The sequence below is a fragment of the Scyliorhinus canicula genome, chromosome 15, assembly GCF_902713615.1.
Source record: "Scyliorhinus canicula chromosome 15, sScyCan1.1, whole genome shotgun sequence".
Taxonomy (NCBI): Eukaryota; Metazoa; Chordata; class Chondrichthyes; order Carcharhiniformes; family Scyliorhinidae; genus Scyliorhinus; species Scyliorhinus canicula.
Genome location: NC_052160.1, coordinates 105,951,277 through 105,974,659, shown reverse-complemented (window position 1 = coordinate 105,974,659; position 23,383 = coordinate 105,951,277). Strand labels below are relative to the sequence as shown.

The 23,383-nt window shown below is 44.5% G+C and overlaps 1 protein-coding gene across 4 annotated transcripts in view; it reads right to left on the bottom strand.

Moving 5' to 3' along the window:
* LOC119978620 (troponin I, slow skeletal muscle-like) overlaps positions 1-23,081 on the bottom strand; it is a 40,643-nt gene extending 17,562 nt beyond the window's left edge. The window contains exons 1-6 of one of the 4 annotated variants that reach the window (XM_038820402.1): positions 22,919-23,031; positions 9,259-9,291; positions 4,133-4,260; positions 3,296-3,329; positions 3,170-3,176; positions 1,006-1,047 (exon numbers count right to left, since the gene is read on the bottom strand). In XM_038820402.1, the coding sequence (XP_038676330.1) occupies positions 1,006-1,047; positions 3,170-3,176; positions 3,296-3,329; positions 4,133-4,253 (204 nt within the window). In that variant the 5' untranslated portion in view covers positions 4,254-4,260; positions 9,259-9,291; positions 22,919-23,031. Of the gene's footprint in view, positions 1-1,005; positions 1,048-3,169; positions 3,177-3,295; positions 3,330-4,132; positions 4,261-9,258; positions 9,292-22,904 lie in introns of all 4 variants that reach the window. The other 3 variants (XM_038820400.1, XM_038820399.1, XM_038820401.1) reach the window with 3 other exon arrangements.
* Positions 23,082-23,383: the final 302 nt, after the last annotated feature.

Sequence of the window (23,383 nt, the reverse complement as noted above, 5' to 3'; positions counted from 1 at the left end):
CCTCCTTCTGCATTGTAAATTCTATAAAGGCAGCTTCTCTCTCAGTAGGATAGGTTGAAAAAAGAGTAATAATAGTTAAGGTAGAGCAGTCTTCTCTGAAGACAAGGAAGACGCTGAAACAACCCAGTTGAAACAACTAATTGAAGATATTCAGACAGAGTCTGAAGGAGTTTTAACAGGAGTCAAAAACCCGTTCTGTGAAACCTGTGCCATGCTGATTTTAAGATGGATTGAGAGTTGTAGGTTTTGTTTCTTGTTAGTTAATGGGAAATTGAGTGGAATTATTTCAAGGGTAATTGTAAGCTATTCTTGTCAGGGGTGAAGTTAAAGAGTTTAATATTTGTATTTATAATAAAGTTTGTTTTAAAATACCAAATCCCTATTTTTTCCATGCAACCACTCCTGGAGCGAATCATTATTTCCACACAGTATTCCAAAATAAACTAAAATATTAGAGTTTTGGTCCAGCATCATGGCCACTATTGGGGCCACATCTGGGATCGTAATGCATTGTATTTATTCCAGGCATTTCAGTCTCCAAGCAGATTGGCTGTCTCTGCATTTTACCATGGGATCACCACCACTACCTTAAGACGGGCTGAAGTTATGTTCTACCTTAGACTCGATGGCTTATTGGCACTGCCAGACCTTGAGGCTCAAGTTCCAGAGCTACCCGGAACTGATATCTTTTTTAATGCTGATGACCTTCAGCAGTTCTCAGGATGGTCACTAGATGGAGCATTTGAGAGAATGAAGCATTTCCCGGAGAGGGTGTGGAAGGGTTTCAGTGAGAGATCCCTGACAGTGCTTAATCTCATTCCACTCTATTCACATCACCTTTTGGCCTATCAGAGTGTGGAAAAAGATATCACTGTGGAGAATCTCATTCTCTGGACTCTGGCAATAACTTCACTGATGGAACTTAATCAAAGGCAAGCAGACATTGAGAATTGCTGAGGTACAGCTGAAGTTCAATAAAATAAATCATAAATTCCAAACGTTTACCTTAAGCAGGAGCTTGCGGGATGCTGTGATCTTTGACTTCCTCTGCAGAAACATTAATAAGTGGTTAATCTATTGTTCGGCCTGATGTTCGTCATGGTTCCCATATTCTCATCAGACTCCCTGAAACTCTATCACTATGTTCCCTTGTAATTCACATCAGCCAAAATGTATCTGTAATGTGTGCTTGCAACTTTACCTTCTTTACATCCTTTTTTCAAAATGTTTTTATCATTAAGTTTTCCCACTTGCTTCAGTTACTTTGCACTTGTTTTCTTAACTTTCAATATTTTTCTTCTCCTTCTTTCTTTCATCCTTGACTTGTCTGAAGAAAAGAAGACTCACCTTTCTAGTTTTCAGAATGGCAAATTGCTGGAGTAATATTGTCACAAAAATTTAATAGGCAAATGAGCACAAAGTTAGCATGCAGTACTGACCACACCTCTAGATGGCACTGCTTTTGAAGATTGAAACTGATTTTATTCTGGTGCTGTTATTGTTCAGATTCTGGGAAGCTGGCACCAGTAAATATGTTCCCAGTTTTTACAACACTGCTGTCATCACTCTTATTCCAGCAAATTCAGATCTCATGGCCTGCTTCTGGGATAACGATTTGATTTCCCTGGGATCTGAACTAAAATGGAACCAATATAAATCCAGCTCCTGGTTACCAGAATACACAATTGCATTCACCTCTCTGATACTGAAGTAAGCCTCAAATTCTGGACTGAAAAATATTATTAACGATAGTCCTACAATTAGGGCACCTTACTGATGCCTCTTTGGTGAACATGTAACCCCTAAATGACAAAAACTGCCCAATGAGAGTCGCAGATTTGCACAATCCAACAGGAGATACAATTTCTGGAAATGTTCTCTTGATGGTCATTAGCTTTTGATTCTTGAGTATTCAAGAATACAAACAATCAGATTCATGTTGCTTAGATGACTAATGTAATTTGGTATTTAAATCATTGGGCCTTACATTTGTTTTATTCTTTGTATCAAATCATAGCAGTCCGCAGGCAATGGAGATTAAAATTACTTCTGTCAGCATAATCTATTTTTGTAATTGGACAAATTATTTTCATTGGTTCTGATGCAAATAACGCGGACTGAACTTCATTTCAGGCCCTGTCAGAATGTACCTGATATATCTCTGATTTTGACTGAAGTGTGAGGAATTGTGAATTATATTTACAAACAAGTCATAGGTCAAGAGGGAATACAAGTAGATGCCACAATTGAAAATATTGTTGGCTTTTTAGTTACTTTTCTTTTAAAAGAAGAAGAGGATTATCCTTTATGAAATTATCATACATTCAATCTTGGCATAATAAAAAGCTGTGCGTTAGTCACTCAGGAGGGACTTGCCTCCCTAGTTTTGTATTTAAATATATATTTACAGTGCACAATTCTTTTTTCCCCAATGAAGGGGCAATTGAGCTTGTCCAATCCACCTACCCTACATATCTTTGACTTGTGCGGGTGAGTCCCACATAGACATAGGGAGAATGTACAAACTGGACACGAACAGTGACCTGGGGACAGGATCGAACTCGTTTTCTCGACACCATAAGGTAGCAGTGCTAACCACCCCTGCACCACCATGCCACCCTTTGCCTCCCTGGTTACCAGTACAGATGTCAGAGCAATAGCATCATTCTGCTTCAATAAATCTCACTGCGAACAACTGTTATATAATAGTTTCTGACATGAACACAATCTTTGTCACACCAAAGGTTGCAGTAAGCTGAGTAATTGTTACTGTCCACAGCAAAAAAATTAAGATCACTTTTTGACAGCGCTTGACAATTAATCTACAGGCTGACTTTAGAAAGTCTGCCTTCCTTCTCTATGTAAATTGTCAGTCATTTCTCTTCAACATTGCTGTCATTATTTTCTTTATTAAGCCGTCAGAAATTCCACACTGTTCATTCAGTAAATCACGATTGGTGCACAAAGGGGTAGCATTAGAAGGAGCAGCTTCATGTTATTATTTTTCATTCATGTCGATTAGACATACGTTATTATTTTCTTGAATCTTGGTAATGTTTATCAGACTATATGAGGTAGATCGGTAATAAGTTATGAGTTAGCGACAAACTGGGGGCAAGGAAAGGATTAAATGAATGCAAACATTTCGAAAGAAGTAAGCTTTTCTTACCTCTCTGCTGCAGGAACAAAAATGAACAAAAAAGGCAAGTGAATTTTACCACACTCTACACAATAAAGGTTAGAATTTTTCTTAATGATATTATTGTATTTTTGTTGCAAAATTCATCATACTTACACCTGTTCTGGCATTTTGACGGTAGAGTTTTCAGCTGGAGGAAAGACAGAAATATTTTAAGACCTAGCTAGTTTGCTGCTTCACTGGTAATTGTATGTTGATGTCTGAAAATAAACACTGACAAAGGGCTGAAACCTGAGATTACTTTATATGGTTTCAAACCTTCCATTTTAGATAAGGAGTAAATGTCATTGGTGTGTCTGCAACACCAAAAAAAGAAACCAAATTGAGGTGTGTAAGACTCCTCACTAATTATCTACAAATTTTTTAAATGAAACTGAGATACATAACACAGCATCATCTTTATCAGTGCATAGCAATCTGTGACTAAACTGAAATTTTTAATTCTGCACAATCAATAAGAGATGGAACTTAACAAAATTTCACCTGGAAAATAATTAAATCCTTTTGACTGAAATATTTGAAAATTAGCAGGTACCAAATTCCACTGGGGAGTCTCCAGCGAAAATTGTTTGTGCTAATCAGCATGTTGCACTTTAGCTCTATCTGAATTCAGTCCAGGAAGTATTTTCGATGACCTGCCCAGGGTAGAAAAGGTGTATATTGATACACATTCACCTACACCCTGTTGTATGCATCACTTCCTTCCCACATCCACACCTTGCTAAGCTTGTTCCACCATACCACCCCTCACACCCAACAAACCAGCCAGTCCACTCATCATTCTCTTTCTATGCATTGCTTCCCATTCCCATTTATCTGTCCGTCATTGTCACTCATCCTGCTCCTTGTGCAATGCGATGCCTCTCCCTGCAGTCACCATCACCAATTGCACTACTTCCATCCACAAAGTCACGCATAGGCCTGAGCTTTTACCCATTTTGTGAGCAGAGCATACAGACGTTAGGGGGAAAGATTGGAGGTGATGCGCTGCAGATCTCATATCTGACAACTGCGAGGAGGAAGCACGGACTAGAGATCTGTAGCATCTTGGCATCTCTGGCCTAGAAATCAAGAGATTTTGATCACAAAGCGACCTTTTGACAGAACTAAACATCAGCGACCCACATGTGATAGACTATTCAGAACCAAGTGATTTATCATCATCATCACAATCCTTAAATGGCAACATTCATATCCTGCCAGTACGAACTCTACTTCTTTCTCTTCATCAGGGCCTTCACATGGAAAGCAGTAGCTTGTCCTCTTCTTGCAGATTGGAACCTCAGAGATTGACCCCATCTTAGTTTTCACCATACACCAATGCAGATACTCTTGCATCAGTGGATCCAGTTATACCAATACCTGGGTTTTAACCTGGCGAATAGAGGTGGTAGAAGGAGGCACAGTGTCAATGTCATTGGGCTGGGTAGATTGCGACCTGGATCACACAGACTCACCCAGCAGAAATCGCACCACGTTTTCGGCCGGAGACCACACTAAGAAATGTTTTGGGGGAATTACACCCATTAAACTGGATTTTAATAGATTTTGGCAAGACAATGTTATAATGGAATATGAAGCCACGGCAGTGGATGGAGTTAAGATACAGATCAGCCATGCTCTAATTTAGTGGCAGAACAGGCTTGAAGGATTGAATTGCCTGCTCCTGTTCCTCAGGGGAGAAAGAGTAAGAAAAGGGATTGAGATAAAGATACAAAGACAGGAACAAGAAACAATGTTTGCTGCAAAGCGGGGAGAGAGCATGAGAATTAAATGTGATGACAGAAATGAAAACAAAAAAGAAATGAGAGGAGAATAAACAAGCAAAGAGTTACAGAAAAGATTTGTACGCATTTATTTTCTGCATGTGTGACATCAAAGTAAATCCACTCATTGATAATGACCGTTCGTTAAAATTGAACATGTTTCTAAAAATAACTATGAATGCCATATAAGGGTTGGGGAAGGCAGGTATCGTGATGTGTAGTGATATATATAAATTGCCAATGATACTTTTTTAAATTGCCTCCAAATAAGTAAATCATTGGTGCCTCAACCTGAAATTCTATGTATTGTATGCATTCAGAATGGGGCTACGTAAGCAGAATTAGAGCTACACAAATATCACAGCCAAAGATTAAGATATAACTTAATATGCAACACAAGCTGGTTTAGAGCAATTCATAACACAACTCTGTGGGAAATGCTGGTGGTGACTTTCCACAGAGGATGAATGGAATTATGTTTCTATTTTGAAGGTGTGAACATTCAGATCAGTTCGGTTGCCAAATTCGAATAAACGGCACTGTGATAACACAAGCACTGGCAAAGTTATAGTGATGTTGCACTGCCAGCTGTGTATAGCTCCTTGACCAGTTATCGCAGGAGTTCACCTCCCTGATGTCCAAATGCGTTGTTTTTTGTTATATATCTCTGAAGTGGCAAAGGATGATCAATTTTTTTTCTCACACTAAAACTGCGCAAATGCCATTTGAACATTTCCTGGTTATCAAATGGGCAACTGAAAACTGAATGTTTGGGGAAATCAGATGTAGGGTGATAGGCACTGAGAGAAAACTCAGTGCTGAGAAATTTCAACTTGTAAAACAAAGAACAATTACAGCAACTCAGCAAGATAATAAGACCATAGACATAGGAGCAGAATTAGGCCACTCGGCCCATCGAGTCTGCTCCGCCGTTCAATCATGGCTGCTCATTTAATACCCTAGGGTTCAGGCCATCAGAAGCTGGAGACCTATCAGTCTTTAATCGGATTAGTTTACTCAATACCTTCTGTCTAGTGATGGTTATGCACCAGATTCTTTTGCAGTTTTTGGACATTTTTTATTATCCTCCACCGTGAAGACAGGGGCAAAATATTAGTTCAGTGTCTCCGTCGTCTCTACATTCCCCATTATTACCTCCTCAGTATAGGTTTAAGGACCTTGGGGCAAAGGTTAGAGGAGATGCGCAAGGCAGTTTTTTTACGCAGAGGGTGGCGAGTGCCTGGAACGCATTGCCAGGGGAGGTTGTGGAATCAGACACATGAACGGTGTCCAAAAGGCATCTTGACAAACACATGGATAGGATGGGTATAGAAGGAAGTGCTGAGGGTTTTGGAAAATGTTGGTAACATGACCAGTACAGGCTTGGAGGGCCAAAGTGCCTGTTCCTGTGCTGTATTGTTCTTCGTTCTTTAATATGTCTCTCATCTCTAAGGCCAGCACATTCTTCCTTAGATAACAGGCCCAAAACTGCTCAAAATATTCCAAATGGCATCTGACAGAGCCTTATACAGCCTCAACAATACATCCCTGCTCTTGTATTCTAGCCCTCTTGACATGAATGTTAACATTGCATTTTCTTTCCTAACTGCCAACGGAACTAACCCTAACCCTAACCCTAACCTTAAGAGAATTCTGAACTAGGACTCTTAAGTCCCTTTGTGCTTCTGATTTCCAAGGCCTTTTCCTATTTAGAAATTAGTCTACGCCTCTATGCTTCCAACCAAAATGCACAACCTCACACTGTCCCACATTGTATTCTATCTGCAACTTCTTTGCCCACTCACTTAGCTTGTTTAAGTGTTTCTGCAGCCTCCCTGCTTCCTCAACACAAGCTGTCCCTCTACATATCTTTGTATCATCTGCAAACTTGGCAACAATGCCCTCAGTTCCATCTTCCAGATCGTTATTGTATATCGTAAATAGTTGCAGTCCCAACACTGACCCCTGCCGAACATCATTAGTCACAGGCTGCCATCCTGAACAAGATTCCTTTATCCAGACTCTCTGCGTTCTGCCAGTCAGCCAATCTCTTTCCATGCCAGTACCTTGCCCCCAACACCATGGGCTTCTATCTTATTTAGCAGCCTCCTGCTCGGCACCTTTTCAAATGCCGTCTGGAAATATAAATAGATCACGTCCACTGGTTCTCCTTTGTCTAACTTCCTCATTACCTCCTCAAAAGATTCTAACAGATTTGTCAGGCATGACCACCCCTTGAGGAATCCGTGATGACTTAGTCCTATTTTACAAACCTCAGCAAGGCTTCACAACACCCCTCCGCCCCCCCCCCCCCCCCCCCCCCCCCCCCCCCCAAAAACCCATGGCATCTACACCTAGAAATATTGGGGCAACAGCTGCATGGGAACACCACCATTTCCAAATCACCCTTCATGTCACACTTCATTCTAACTTGTCCTTTCTTCGTTGATGTTGGGTCTAAAATCCTTGAGCTTCCTGCTAAACAGCACCATTGGAATATCATGGACCATAAGCAGTTCAAAAAGGTGGCTCACCCTCACCTTCTCAAGAATAATTAGGGGTGAGTATCAAGTGCTGGCCTAACTAGAAATGCCACATCCTGTGAATGAATTTTTAAAAAAAATTCTTCAGCATGGAATCTCACTTTGAAGAATAAGTTTGTCACCAATGGAGTTACATGTTGCAACTCAAAGGTTTGTGAAGAGCAATGAATTCTACCATCCTGAATGCACATTGTCATTGTTGTTAAATGGGCAGCCATATTTGAACTGGACTCAAATTCCAGTTGTTTACAATGAATTCAAATAAGTCAGATGTTCATAATAGAGATGTTCAAAATCATGTCAGGGTTGGTCAGAGTAGATAGGAAGAAACTGATCCCCCTTCTGAAAGGATCATGATCGAGAGGGCAAAGATTTAATTTGATTTGCAAATGAAGCAAATGTCATGTGAGACAAACCTTTTTCCCACAGTGAGTGATTCGGTTCTGAAATGCACTGTCTGCCAGTGTGGTGGAGGCAGGTTCCATCGGGGCATTCAAGAAGATATTAAATGGTTCCTTGAATAGAAAAATTTGCAGGGGTATGGGGAAAAGGCAGGAGTGTGATATAAAGGGCGGCACGGTAGCAAAGTGGTCCCAGGTTCGATTCCTGCTTCGGTCACTGACTGTGGAGTTTGCACATTCTCCTTGATCTGCGTGGGTTTCCTCCCGGTGCTCCGGTTTCCTCCCACAGTCCAAAGGTGTGCAGGCTAGGTGGATTGACCATGCTAAATTGCCCTTAGATTTAAGAGGTTAGGTGGGGTTCCTGGATTGCGGGAATAGGGTAGAGGTGTGGGCTTAGGTAGTGTGCCCTTTCCAAGGGCCAGTGCAGACACGATGGGCCAAATGGTCTCCTCTTGCACTGCAAATTCTATGATTCTATGGTTCTAAGCCATGATGCTCATTTGGCAAGGCGGTGCAGACAGGATGGGCCAAATGGCCTCCGTCTCCACTGTAACAATTCTGAGGTTTGGTGAAATTGAGACCGCTTTGGGTTTCAGTTTGTAGCTCATCTTAATTTCAGTATAATATTCAACTGTTTCCAGCATATCTGACCTCTCACAAATTCCACACACCAAAGTCAGTCAGCGTGTCAGTCTATCAGGCACAGAAAGAGGTTTAAGATTGGGCTTTATATGATTTCACATGTAGTAAAAGTGCATAATGCCCAGGTCCTCAAAGTCCAAGCTTTGCAAGACCCTTGTACAGTATTGCTATCACTGTTTGACAAGAAGCACTATCTTTATATTTGAAGGGGATAATACATCAATACAGTGGACCAGCGGGGAATTATAGCATTTTGGAACTTGGAGATTTAATGTGATATCACATTGTCCAGTTGCTTATGTTACTAATCCTTCAGAACCAGCTGCAATTATATTTAAACTTCAAACAACATAGCAAATAAAGGCAGAAATATTCCTGAGCGGAGGTCATCTGTACACTGTTCTTCCCTGAGTTTTACATTTTCCTTTTAACATATCTTTTCATTTTAACTTGTGAAATACAAGAAGTAATGGATTTCTACCACCAACTTTAGCAAAATAAGCAGAGCATAGTTATCGAATATGGTACACAAAATCAAGTGAAAACATTTTTACTGGATGTGTATGACTGATTTTAAACAGCCCATTTTGAATACATTGTTTGGAAGTAATTAAGTCATCTGAGTTCCCAGAACTTTATCATTGTGGTAAACTTTACAAGCCTGATTACTATCGTGCACATAAAAAGTAACTAAAATCTCAACTTACCAGGGCTGGCTGTTGTTTTCTATTACATAGTATCTGTTAATAGTAAGAATATATATAAGGACTGGAATCTGCCCACCAGAGATGCCTCTAATTTGCATTCATGCTGGGATTCACTATCCCCTGCCATGCAAATTTACGCGTGGTGGGGCTTACGAGGGATTCCACTGTGGATCCCGCTATCGGGCTGCCATTTTGAGCGGGTGGCCGGATAGCTAGGCAGCAGGTCCCCCTTCCCCCGAAACACAATTCCACCCACACCACTTTCTGCAGAGAAAAAATGGTAGTGAGAGCACTTAACTGTCTTTTATTTGGTCCAAGAGCTGTCAATCATAGCTAACGTTTATAAACGTTGCGGTTAGTTTACAGCTGACTACTTGAAATCCACTCAAGTGTGAAGGGGAATGAGATTAAACAATCCAGACAGCTGGGTGTGCAAGCTGTCAGTCACAGCATATTAAAATCAATTTCACACTGATATGAATAAAAGCCAAGCAGATCAAAGATCTGAGGGGGTTTAAACACAGCTGATGTGGTTTTCCCTTTCTTGGAATTTACAATTGGTGCTTCCTCTGCCTGAGCCAGTAGGTGTATTGCACAGTTGAGTTTGTTTCGACTGCTTTCCAGCTTCCAGGCAGGGGACTCTGAATTGGGAGCTTCCAGAAAGATGTCTCTGTAATGGGGGGGCTTCCAGGTAGGCGTCTCTGCAATGGGACGGTCTCTGATAGGGGTCTCTGCAATGGGGTGGTCTCTGGTATTCTCTTATGAGATGGTCTCTAGTGGGGGTAATTCATATGGGAAAGTTTCTGGTGGGATCTCTCTTATGAGTGGGTTTCTCTGATGAGGGTCAGTGGTGGGGGTCTGGTAGAAGTTGGATGGGCAGGATTTACATTGTGGAGGGTGTCCCACAGATGGACTTTGAGGAACACATCTCCAAAAGAGTTATCCCCTTGGCCCACTGCAAGGTTCATTGTGCCAGGGCCACGCTGGGCAATACGTGCACCAATCCTCACCCACGTGGATCCTGGCCCAGATGACCTGAGGTTCCCACAGGCTTGGATAATATATTGCCCGGCCCTGGGATAATTTGAGTGATTTGCATCCTCCCGCTGGCGCAGGGCATGAACCTCACTGCCGTCGCCAGTGGGTGACAGAGCATTTTTTGTCAGGCACTGGATTCTTTACTACATCAAGAATTCCACTACTGGCAGAGAATCCAGCCCAAGGTCTTTTGAGGTCTTTAGCCTAGCATAGAGATGAGTGCTCCTGCCTGAGTTACAGTCATCAACACATTCATCATTACTTCACTATTGATATTTGACAAAATCACAAACTGAATGTCATTCAGCGAGAAGAGGATAGCATAATGGATTAATAAAAGGCTTATAACAGGAGAACCATAAGTGTTTTGTCTTGAAATTTGAAGAGATGATACATAGAACATAGAACAGTACAGCACAGAACAGGCCCTTCAGCCCTCGATGTTGTGCCGAGCATTGTCCGAAACCAAGATCAAGCTATCCCACTCCCTGTAATTCTGGTGTGCTCCATGTGAAAATGAAATGAAAATGAAAATCGCTTATTGTCACGAGTAGGCTTCAATGAAGTTACTGTGAAAAGCCCCTAGTCGCCACATTCCGGCGCCTGTTCGGGGAGGCTGGTTCCGGAATTGAACCGTGCTGCTGGCCTGCCTTGGTCTGCTTTAAAAGCCAGCGATTTAGCCCAGTGTGCTAAACCAGCCCCTATCTAATAACCGCTTGAAAGTTCCTAAAGTGTCCAACTCCACTATCACAGCAGGCAGTCCATTCCACACCCTAACCACTCTCTGATTAAAGAACCTACCTCGGACATCCCTCCTATATCTCCCACCCTGAACCTTATAGTTATGCCCCCTTGTAACAGCTACTTCCACCTGAGGAAATAGACTCTGAACGACCACTCCATCTATCCCCCTCATCATCTTATAAACCTCTATTAAGTTGCCTCTCATCCTCCTCCGCTCCAAAGAGAAAATCCCTAGCTCCCTCAACCTTTCCTCATTAGACCTATCCTGCAAACCAGGCAGCATCATGGTAAATCTCCTTTGCACCCTTTCCAATGCTTCCACATCCTTCCTATAGTGAGGTGACCAGAACTGCACACAATACTCCAAATGTGGACTCACCAGGGTCACGTACAGTTGCAGCATAACCCCGCGACTCGTGAATTCAAGCCCCCTGTTAATAAATGCTAACACATTATAGGCCTTCTTCAATGCTCTATCCACTTGAGTGGCAACCTTCACAGATCTGTGTACATGAACCCCAAGATCTCTCTGTTCCTCCACATTCCTCAGAACCCTGCCATTGACCCTGTAATTCGCATTCAAATTTTTTCTACCAAAATGAATCACCTCGCACTTATCAGGGTTAAACTCCATCTGCCATTTTACGGCCTAGCTCTGCATCCTATAAATGTCTCTTTGCAGCCTACAACAGTCCTCCACCTCATCCACTACTCCAATCTTGGCGTCACCAGCAAATTTACTGACCCACCCTTCAGCCCCCTCCTCCAAGTAATTGATAAAAATCACAAATAGCAGAGGACCCAGCACTAATCCCTGTGGTACATCGCTGATAACTGGTCTCCAGTCTGAAAATTTTCCATCCCCCACCACCCTCTGTCTTCTGTGTGATAGCCAGTTACTTATCCAATTGACCAAATTTCCCTCTATTCCACACCTCCTTACTTTCTTCATAAACTGACCATAGGGAACCTTATCAAACGCCTTACTAAAATCCATGTATACGACATCAACTGCTCTTCGTTCATCTGCACACTTAGTTACCGCCTCAAAGAATTCAATCAAATTTGTGAGGCAAGACTTACCCTTCACATATACACTTCCAGTTGTCATCATTCAGTTCACTGCTACAGAATGCAAGGTAACTGGTCACAGCAGGCCACTTTCTGAAGGATTTCATTCCACCAACACATGGGACTGGATTTTCAATGTGGATTCAGGAATCTGAAGCACAGGTAATTTCTGGGCCCCAATCCTGCACCACATCAATGTCACAGTGACAATATTTTGATATATGTGGTAAACCACTGTTGCACCTATATAAGGTGATGTATGGTAGGACCTGAACTACAGGTACGTCGGTAGTCCCTGCCTGCTGGCTCCGCCCAGTAGGCGAAGTATAAATGTGCGTGTCATCCATGCTGCAGCCATTTCCCCAGCTGCTGTGGGATGCCACACATCTTAGGGCAATAAAGCCTCAGTTGTATCCAACTCTCGCCTTTGTGCAATTGATTGTGCATCAATTTATTGCTCTAAGATGTGTGGCCTCCCACAGCAGCTGGCGAAAATGGCTGCAGCATGGATGAAACGCACATTTATACTCCGCCTACTGGGCAGAGCCAGCAGGCAGGGACTACCTGTTGTACAGGTCCTACCATATATCACCTAATATAGGTGCAACAGTGGTTTACCACAATATACAAAACCCTAATTGGGCTGGATGTGGGGTCTGGTCCTGGAGGCTGGTTCTCAAAGGCAAACCATAGCCATTGCAGAATGGTGCAGGCAGGAGAGCAAAGGCCTCATAGTACTTTATTTTAAAGTCGGCACAGTCCTAGAAGACCATAGACTGCTTTCCACTCTGTGGGGGAGAACTGACTGATGATGATTTAACTTGAAGGTCATCAATCCTCAGGCCAGGGACAAGGTTGAATAACCTCAGCCGGCACTGGAATTGAATCTCGCTCTGCATCATGAACCAGCTGTCCAGCCAACTCACCTAAACCAGTTCCCTCGTACAAGTGACAAAACAGTATCTCGCTAGATTATTCATCTGCTCTGCTGAAGCGATGGCAGCTTTGTGCCACTGCATGAACACCTCAGTTTGACTTTCCCTTTTGTTTCAAGTATTTAAATCAGCAACAACAAGAAATAATGTCTCCTCATTGTGGCCCTGACATCTCTGAACTAACATAACCCGGACAGTTCGCTCTTCCCATTCTCACATTTGAAAATGTCATCCTGCCCCTCTTCAGCCAGTTAATTTGAAGAGTATGAATTGCCGGCTCTCCCCAAGTCTGCTCTTCCTTTGAAAATTGCAGCATGTCTTTGAGGCATCAGGAGACTGACACGCCATCCAATAGCATTATTTTCAAAACATGCCCACACCTTACCTCATCGCCCATGGATGATTGACAGCCCTAACCATGATATCAATTGATGCATGATGCTGGCAAAACAAACCATGGCACCTTGTCTTACACTGAAAACTTTCCATTAATGAAGCAAAACAATTGTAGCTGGTAGCAGCATTTTCTTATTGGGGGCATGAAGTGTGCAAGATCCCACCTCACACCTAACACTTATTCTTTCATAAAATAAAAGCAAAATACTTTGGATGCTGGAAGCTGAAACAAAAGCAGAAAATGCGAGACAATTTCAGCGAGTCTAACAGCATCTGTGGAATGAGAACAAGCTAACATTTTGAGTTTGGATGACTCTTTGTCAAAGCTGGAGTGAACTGGAAATAGGGTGAGATTTATACTGCTGCGGGGGTGGGGTGCTGGACAGAGGGCCAGCGGTAGGTGGAGATTGACAAAGATGTCATGGACAAAAAGACAAAGAGAATGTAAAAGGTGGTGATGATGATGTAGAAAGGTGCTGACAGTGGCGCATTAAGAGATCAGAATGTTATTGACAGAACAGAGGTAAGCAGTGTGTCAAAGGACGACTTGGAACAGGGAGCAGATGGTCCTAGTCGGGTGGGGTTGGGGGGAGGGGAGACAGTGATGAGGGAAAAATGGATCGATGGAGGAAATGAAAATGAATTATTCTTTGTATCACTTCACCAACATTTTAGTTCCTCACTTTAAGACATTTCTGTTTATCATATTGCATTTAATGAAACTACACTCACAGGATAGATAAACATCACTTTGTGATGAAGAGAATATCACCTAGACTGCATAGGATGCATCCGAGGTGACTGAGGAAAATAGAGGTAGATATTGTGGTGGGGCTGGCCACAGTCTTCTGTCACAGGGGTGGTGCCAAAGGACACAAGGATTGCAAATGTAGTGCAAAAAGGGGAGAAGTACAATGTTAATGGTGGGATGGCTCTGGAAACAATAGACGGAATTCTCTGTGGCGGAGACGGAAGGGGGAGTGTTTTCCGTTGAGGAGGGCGAAGGGAAGCCATGCCATATCTTCCAGCCCTGACGTCATTAATTATGCATTCAGGGGGTCTGGCGGGGATCAGTGTGGGGGTCGAGTCACCCTCAAGCGTACCGGGGAGGGGGGGGGGGTTTGATGGTGACCCAGCGATTCCGTGTTGTTGGGGCGGAGGATGCCCCTACTTGTCAGCGGGTGGGGGAGGATTTGTGTTGTGAGGGGTGGGACGGGGGGCACCGCCGGACACCGGTGTCAGGCTGTTGGTGGCCTAAACAAACTGAGTGTGGGACTTCCACCTTTCAATCTGATTGACCAGCAGTTTGGGCAGTGCCAGAACTCAGCTGTGGATGTCCTGTGAGTTCAATCGGCCCTCCGGGAGAAGAGCAATGGATTCCGGACTACGGTAACTCCTGAGGTTTTGAGGCAGAAACGGATCTGGGAGCCTTGGAAGGGAGGCAAAGGGGTGGGTTTTGGAGGCAGGGCAGGGTGGCACAAAGTGGTCAATATCGTCTTAGTGGTTGGTCTCAGTGAACGCAAGGCACCCAGCTCAAATGGGGTGCCACCCCTCCCTGCCCACCTATTCAAATGAACTATTCGAAAAACAGCCTGAAGACTCTTGACTACTTTCCCACTGCAACTGTATTATGACATACAATGTAATATTTCAGTTAATTGGCTTGTTAATGCTCAATTATACATTAATGATTTGATCAAAAATTGCAGACATGCTGTCAACCTTTGCACCCGCCCACCTACCGCATTATGCAGACTGGGTGGGAAGTGGACGGGAAAGTAATGGGCTGCCCACCCGTCATACTTTATGTGCCCCCCACAACCAAAAACATGTCCAGTAGGGGGCGGTAAAATCCATGCCATGGAAAGATGAACTTTTATGCACAGTATACAAAAGGCAGGAAATGTTGCTACATTTATATGATAATTAGTTCAGTAACCAGCCTGGTACCAGATTTCGGGAAGAACATGAAGGCTCTGGACAGGTTACCAAAGAGATTTACCCAAATGGTTCCAGGGATGAGGGATTAAAGTTATGTGAGCAGACTGGATAAACTGGAGTTGTTCTCCTTAGAGAATAGAAGGCAGAGAGGGGATTTGATGGAGGTTTTTATTGACTTGTTTAGATAGAGTAAATAAAGATAAACACTTCCCAGTGCCTGAGGATTTGTAACAAAGGCCACAAATACTTGAAGGAGAAAATTGTGGAAAGACCTCGTGAGTGGGACTAACTGGATTGTTTTTCAAATGAGCCAACACAAATGCAATGGGTGGAATGGTCTCCTTCTGTGGTGTTTAATTCTGTTTAATTTCAGGCTGTACAACAAACTACCTATGTATCTGTTACTTAAAAGCACGTGTGGTTGAGAGAACTTGTCTTTGTGGATCATGTAGCGTCAAATCCTTTTTATATACTTCATGAAAACATTTCCTGAGCTTCTTTACAATAAGCATTGAAACAAGAGAGATCTTTATAATCCATGGCAGTTCATTTGACATTCTTCCACTCTTCCATGAAAACAATTTGTATTTTTTTATGCTGGAGGAAACAACAAAATGTTTTCCTCAGCACCGAACGCCAATTTCCATTCACCTTGCTGTGACTAAAATTCTTCAAGAAGCTTTTGTGTAGTTTTCCCAGCCACGCAATGCGTAAAAATAAAAAAAAATAGCTGCAGATTATTTTCCATGTGTTCTGCATGGTATTATTCAGACTGTTATCATTCACTGTTTTAGATCACCCTAAATCTGTTGCCAGTGTGGAAAATTAACGATTTGGATCATATTGTCAAGATCAATAAGTTTTTAAGTGAATTACAAAATGTTTGCTGATTTTTATGACGACCCACTTCTTTACAGCATTCTAATGTCTGCACATGTAGAAAGTAATGATGGGTCAGTTTGAGAATGTTTGTCTGTTCCTTTAATATTAATAAGTACCAGGTTCATGTTGCAATGAAACAGGTCAGTTCCAGACTGAAAAGATCTACCAGACTGAAAAATGGTGTTTGTAAGCTACCAATCTGTTGCTGTGTATAAAGTTACCCAAATTCAGAATAACTTTGCTGTTGTTTGTTTGCCATCAGATGCTAACTTTTTTATTTATTGCAAATACAATAAGAACAATGCACACATGCAGAGATCCTGCTAGAGCTCAACCTGAACAGCTATAGAGCTGTCATTGTGGAGATAAATTGAAAAATAACTCATAAGATTGTAACTCCATTGTTAATGGGTCCACTGTAAGGCCCCGCCTTCTCAACCTTCTCCCTCGTCTGAGGTCTGGTGATCCTCAGATTAAATCACCACCAGTCAGCTCTCCCCCTCAAAGAGGAAAACAGCCTTTGGTCATCTGGGACTATGGCGAATTTACTTTTATTTAAACAGTATATATCACCATAACTTATATTATCATGTGTTGCTTACACAAGGTCTGATTCTGAATTGAAAAAATGGGTGGGATTCTTGAATAATGGGGCTATGTTCCCACGCCGGCGTGAAAAGCAGCGTCAACCACTCCGGCGTCAACGGTCCCTGAAAGTGAGGCATTCTCCCCTTCCTAGGGGGCTAGGTTGCCGCCGGTGTGGTCCCCACAGCTCCAGCAGGTGCGGAACGGTTGGCACGAGTTCACGCTTGTGTGGAACGGCCGTCGTATTTCCACGCATGCGCGCTACGGTGGGCGTATTTCCGCGCATGCGCGGGGGTTCCCTTCTCTGCACCGGTCCCTGGGAAGTATTGTCTGCCGGCCGGTAGGCCCTGATCGCCGGCCAGGCCACGGTGCCCCCCCCCCCCCCCCCCCAGGGTTGGATCCCCCTTGCGCTCCCCTCCAGAACGGCCTCCGCAAACGCACCTTCCAGGTCCCATCGTGTGGGACCTGAATAACCCACGCCGGCAGGAATCGGCAAACTCGCCGGCCACTTGGCCAATCGGGGCCCGGAGAATCTCCGGGGGGGGGGGCACTGTCAACGGTCCCCAACTAGCGCGGCGGGAATCCCAAGGGCGCTCGAGAATCGGCACCGGAAATTGGAGAAACCGGCGTCGGGGTGTCGGGGCACGATTCTCACGTCCCCCTGGGGATTCTCTGACCCGGCGCCGGGTCAGAGAATCTCAGCCCATATGTGCTGTACTGGTGAGATTGAATGGTGTACACTCATGGAAGGTATAAATTTCTGCTCGTGAAATAATTAAGGCTGCAACCTAACCAAGTAAATGAAATGTTAAGACTGGGAGATATGGATCAACACATTGCTGAGGCTGGTTTACAGCTTTAGCATCTGATAGTCATTGTTGACTATAACTGGACAAGCTCCAATGATATGATCCACAATGTGTCCATTTATGGCTTCCCTTTCCCTCTTGTATATTCAGTTGCCTTCGTATTCACTTTCTCTCTTTGTCTCTTTTAGTGCAGGGATCCTTCTGCGAGCAGAACCTACATAGCTATTTAGCCTCTGTCAGGTCAAACAAGTGCAATGACCCGATGTCCTGCCCTGGCCTTTCTCTGGAGAGTGCCTCCTCCAAGAGAGAAGGAAACCACGCCAGGCAGTTTTCAAAGTTATTGGGGGCAGCACGGTTGCACAATGGTTAGCACAGCTGCTTCACAGCTCCAGGGTCCCATGTTCGATTCCCGGCTTGGGTCACTGTCTGTACGGAGTCTGCATGTTCTCCCCGTGTCTGCATGGGTTTCCTCCGGGTGCTCCAGTTTCCTCCCACAGTCCAAAAATGTGCAGGTTAGGTGGATTGGCCGTGATAAATTTCCCTTAGTGTCCAAAAAGGTTAGTTGGGGTTACTGAGTTATGGGGATAGGCTGGAGGCGTGGGCTGACGTAGGGTGCTCTTTCCAAGAGCTGGTACAGACTCTCTGGGCCCAATGGCCTCCTTCTGCACTGTAAATTCTATGATTCTATAAAAGTAATTGCAGAGTCACGGTGGACAAATAAGAGAGAAGACATGATTAAGAGCTAAAGAAAGATCCTATTATAGTAGCACCTCCAACTATCACAGATAATTACAAGTGTGATGGGGTGTGACCACATTTAAGGTTGAAAAATGAATAGAAAGTGTTTAGAGTGTCAGGACACACGTTTTTATGAGCATATTCATCTTCTTACGGCAAAGTAGGGTGCTATTTTCTATGGGTAGGTGGCAGGTCCTGAGTCTACCCCTGCAAAATAGGGATCAAACCCCATGCTGTTGCCATTAATCTGATCCAATGCGAACCATCAAGCCAACTTAGACACTGGCTCAATGTATGAACTTACTTTGTATAATTTGTGTACAATTAATTTGCTTCTACTTTTACCTAAATATGATGAAGGGTGATTACTTCAAATAACTGGGAAAATCAGGCAAAATACTTCTCCATTCATGATATTTTAATGAAAAAAAACCATGTTATCTTTCCTTTCTTGCACAATAAAATATTGACTCTTGAGGTTGCCCTTTCAAACATTTTGCATTCTCTATTGTTCCAATACATGTACTTTGGTAGAAAGGCTTTCATCTAACATGAATGCTTTGTTGCTCAGTTGAATAGTAGGAAGAGATACCAAATTATTTCAAAAATCATAGTGCTTTAAATCATTATTTCAAACTTATCCAACTTTGTAATATTAATCTGGATGTTTCAGCCTGTTTAGAAACATACACTTGTATGGTTTAGTGTAAAACGCCTTTTATAAAACGTAACTTTCCCCTTCCCTATTCTTGAGCTCCCAATATTTTTTGACCGTTCATCGATTCTGAGTATTGCAAGACAGGTTTTGCCCTTCCCTAATTACCCTAGAGAAGGTACTGCTCTGAACCTAACTGCTCAGAATGAATAAGTTGAACAGGAAATGTTCTCTCCCTCCCTCCCTTTCTGGAGAACCTACTATTCATTTAGGGCTTCTTGTAGTTGCAACGCTGATGTCAATGTGTGTTAGACAAAAGAAGACTTTTTAAGCTGACAATAATTCATTTCTTGGAATAGATACACATATTGGGGTGGCATGGTGGCATTGGTTAGCATTGTTGCTCACTGCACCAGGGACCCGTGTTTGATTACGGTCTTGCGTGACTGTGTGGCGTTTGAACGTTCTCCATGAGTCTGCGAGGGTTTCCTCCGGGTGCTCTGGTTTTCTCCCACCGTCCAAAGATGTGCATGTTAGGTGAATTGGCCATGATCAATATGTGGGGTTACGGGGATAGGACTTGGGAATGAGCCTTGGTAAAGTGCTCTTTCAGAGGGTTGGTGCAGACTCGATGGGCCAAATGGCCTCCTACTGCACTGTCGGGATTTTATGGATTTGTATGTTCTGCATATTTTACATGTTAGGAAAAAATTGGTGGGCGGGATTCTTTCACCACGGGGCAGGCCGGAGAATAGCGCAGTCCGCCAGTAGCGCGGAGAATCAGCGCCATTGGCGCCGGCGTAGCGCCGGTAGAGCAGCCCCCCCCCCCCCCCCACCCCGCCGGCGATTCTCGGCCCGGGATGGGCCGAGTGGCCACGCTAAAAACGCCGAGTCCTGCCGGCGCAGTCCACACCTGCTCTTGCCCGGCGTGACCTCGGCTTGGATGCATCTGGGGGCAGCCTGGTGGTGGTGGGAGCCGGGGTGGGTGGGGGGGGGGGGGGGGTGTCCGACCCCAGGGGGGCCTCCACTGTGGCCTGGCCCGCGATCGGGGTCTACCAATCGGCGGGCCGGCCTCTCGGGCTGGGGGCCTCTTTTGTTCTGCGCCAGCCCCTGTATCCCTACGCCATGTTGCATCAGGGTCGGCGCAGAGAAGGGAGTCACTGCGCATGTGCGCATTGGTGCTGGCCCCAATGCACATGCGTAGACCTGGATCGCCCATCTGACACGGGATCGGGAGCTGGAGCGGTGTGGGTCGCTCGAGTGCCGTGCTGGCCCCCTGTAGGGGTCAGAGTTGCTGCTCCTGAGGCCAAGTTGACGCTGTCGTGAATCCCACCCGGTGTTTCTCAGTGCTTAAATTAGAATTGAAATTTAATTTTTTAATAGACCACCAGACGTCTTGTTTGATAGACTTCACATATGTATAAAGAGGATACAGGTGGCTGTGTGTTGTTCAAGGAGAAGTGATTGTAGAACACAATAAAATTGGAGTTCAAGAAGTTAAGACTTTGAAGCTTAACATCACATAGTAAATTAATATCTTGAAGTCAATACCCAGCCCTCTGTATTTGTATGCACGTGAAAATTGGGACTAGTTTCTTGCTCTGTTTCTGCTTTATTTCGAGCCTATTCCCTGATTGTCAGCTCTGGTTCCTACCTCATGGTACTGCAGGCGTTCTCCCTGTAAGATCAGAAATTTCTACCCACTGCAGAATTCCCCTCATTATAAGACAACATAAACATCCAACAGGAACTGGATACTGTACTTAACATATGTTATATAGAAGCAGTAGGAGTGCATTCGGCCCTTTTAGCCTGCTCCACCATTCATTATGATCATTGCTGATCATCGAGTTCAATACGCCGATCCTGCCTTTCCCCCTTATCGCGAGAGCGAGATCTAATTCCTTCTTGAAATTACACAATGTTTTTGCCTCAACTACTTTTTGTGGTCGTGAATTCCACAGATTCTCTGGGTGAAGAAATTTCTCCTCACCTTAGTCATAAAAGGTTTACCCCCTTATTATCAAATCATGACCCCTAGATCTGGACCCACCACCATCGGGTACATTCTTTCTGAATACCCTGTCTAATCCTGTTAGAATTGTATAAATTTCGATAGATCCCCTCATTCTTCTAAACTCCAGTGAATATAATCCTAGCCGATTTAGTCTCTCCTCATATGACAGTCCCGCCATCTCAGGAATCAGCCTGGTAAACCTTCGCTGCACCCCTCCCATTGCAAGAACATCCTTCCTCAGATGACACCAAAACTGCACACAATGCTCCAGGTGTGGCCTCACCAATGCCCTATACAATTGTATTAAAATGTCTCTAATCATGGGCGGGATTCTCCCCTCCCCGGCGGGGCGGGGGGTCCCGGCGGGATGGAGTGGCGTGAACCACTGCGGCGTCGGGCCGCCCCAAAGGTGCGGAATCCTCCGCACCTTTAGGGGCCAAGCCCTCACCTTTCGAGGCTAGGCCCACGCCGGAGTGGTTTGCGCCCCACCGGCTGGCGTGGAAGGCCTTTGGCGCCACGCCAGCCGAGGCCGAAGGGACTCTGCCAGCTGGCAGAAGTCTGCGCATGCGCGGGACCGTCAGCGACTGCTGACGTCATCCCCACGCATGCGCGGGGGGGGTCACCTCCACGTCGGCCATCGCTGAAGTTGATGGCCGACGCGGAGGGGAAAGAGTGCCCCCACGGCACAGGCCCACCCGCGGATCGGTGGGCCCCGATCGCGGGCCAGGCCACCGTGGGGGCACCCCCCGGAGCCAGATCTCCCTGCACCCCCACCCCGCCCAGGACCCCGGGGCCCGCCGGTAAGGGAGGTGGCTTAATTCATGCCGGCGGGACCGGCATTACAGCAGCGGGACTTCGGCCCATAGTGCGCCGGAGAATCGCTGGGGGGTGGTCCCGCCAACCGGCGCGGCGCGATTCCCGCCCCTGCTGAATCTCCGGTGCCGGAGAATCGGGCGGCCGGCGGGGGCTGGATTCACGCCGGCCCCCGGCGATTCTCCGACCCGGCGGGCGGTCGGAGAATCCCGTCCCATATTCCTACTCCTATCCCTATACTCAAATCCTCTCACTATGACGGTACTTCTGGGTAGCATTTCCCAACTGGGGTGGAGAGTTTCAACAGGACATAAAGGGCAGGGTGGAGGAGGGTATCGGTGTGAATCAGGAGGAAGGGAGGACGACCTATATGAACCTACATAAAAGCTTAAGGATAAGGCAGAACAAGCCTTAGTGTCAGTGTCATCCTGTTCAGCAAAGAGGTGAAGAGTGCCAACTTAGATTAGGAAAAGAGGGGGCAATTAGCACCAGCACGATGTAGATAGAGGCTTGAGGAAAAGTGTGCCATTCTAGATTGAGGAGGGACAAAAGTGGCAGCATGAACTGGGAGGAGAAACTGAAGAAGGAGCCCAGACTTAGGAATTTTACATTTGAATGGCACCCTAAATGTTTATATTGATGGAAAGTGAATGCCCCTAGCTGCTCGCTTCTAACAGTAATAGTTAGCTGTCTGTCGGTGCACACATGCACTGAATTCCTCTGTGATTTGGAGGGTGTGACCTGAAGAAGTGCTCTGTTAAATCTTAACCCCGGTGTACTGGTCTTCTATCATGCTTGACACATACCAATCTTAATAGCTGCAATTTAACTCATTCTTTAGATATATTGTAAACATTTTTTGAAATATAACTCAGCCTTAGGATAGTATATAAAATATATACACGCGCACACAAAAAAAATAGACATTAAGCACCCAGCTGGTTAAACAAATATCCTTGAACTAAAAGCATGTGATCACTTGATATCTAAGATTCTATATCTTTGTCATTTCTAAGTCGTACCTGAAACCACTTACCTTCTTACAGACTGTAAAGGAAATTCACTGCTGGCAGACAAAGGAAGAATCAAAGAAGAATAGGAGGGGACAAGAGTATTTAATCCTTTGCAGCTTTCAGAGATGCATCCAACTGGTCAATAAAAATAGAAGCTCCACATATTCACTCAGACGATCTGCCAGCCTGTAAGAAAAATGTGAAATTTTCTATTCATTTGACCGGTCAAGCATGCCTGTCGAGAAACATCAATCATGTTATTTTGGAGGCAGATCTGACAAATAGTTGCTGCCTGGGGTTTGTGTTGTCAAGCAAACTATCTCTGCTTACATAGAAATCCGATCACTGGTGACACCATTCTTTATATTTAAATGACCACTGAAGCCATATTTCAGCATGACAAAGAGCTACCTCACCATACCAGACAAGTCAGACAGCCAAATAGCTGACTTTTCTGTTTATATCCAGTTACAGGCAATTCTAATAAT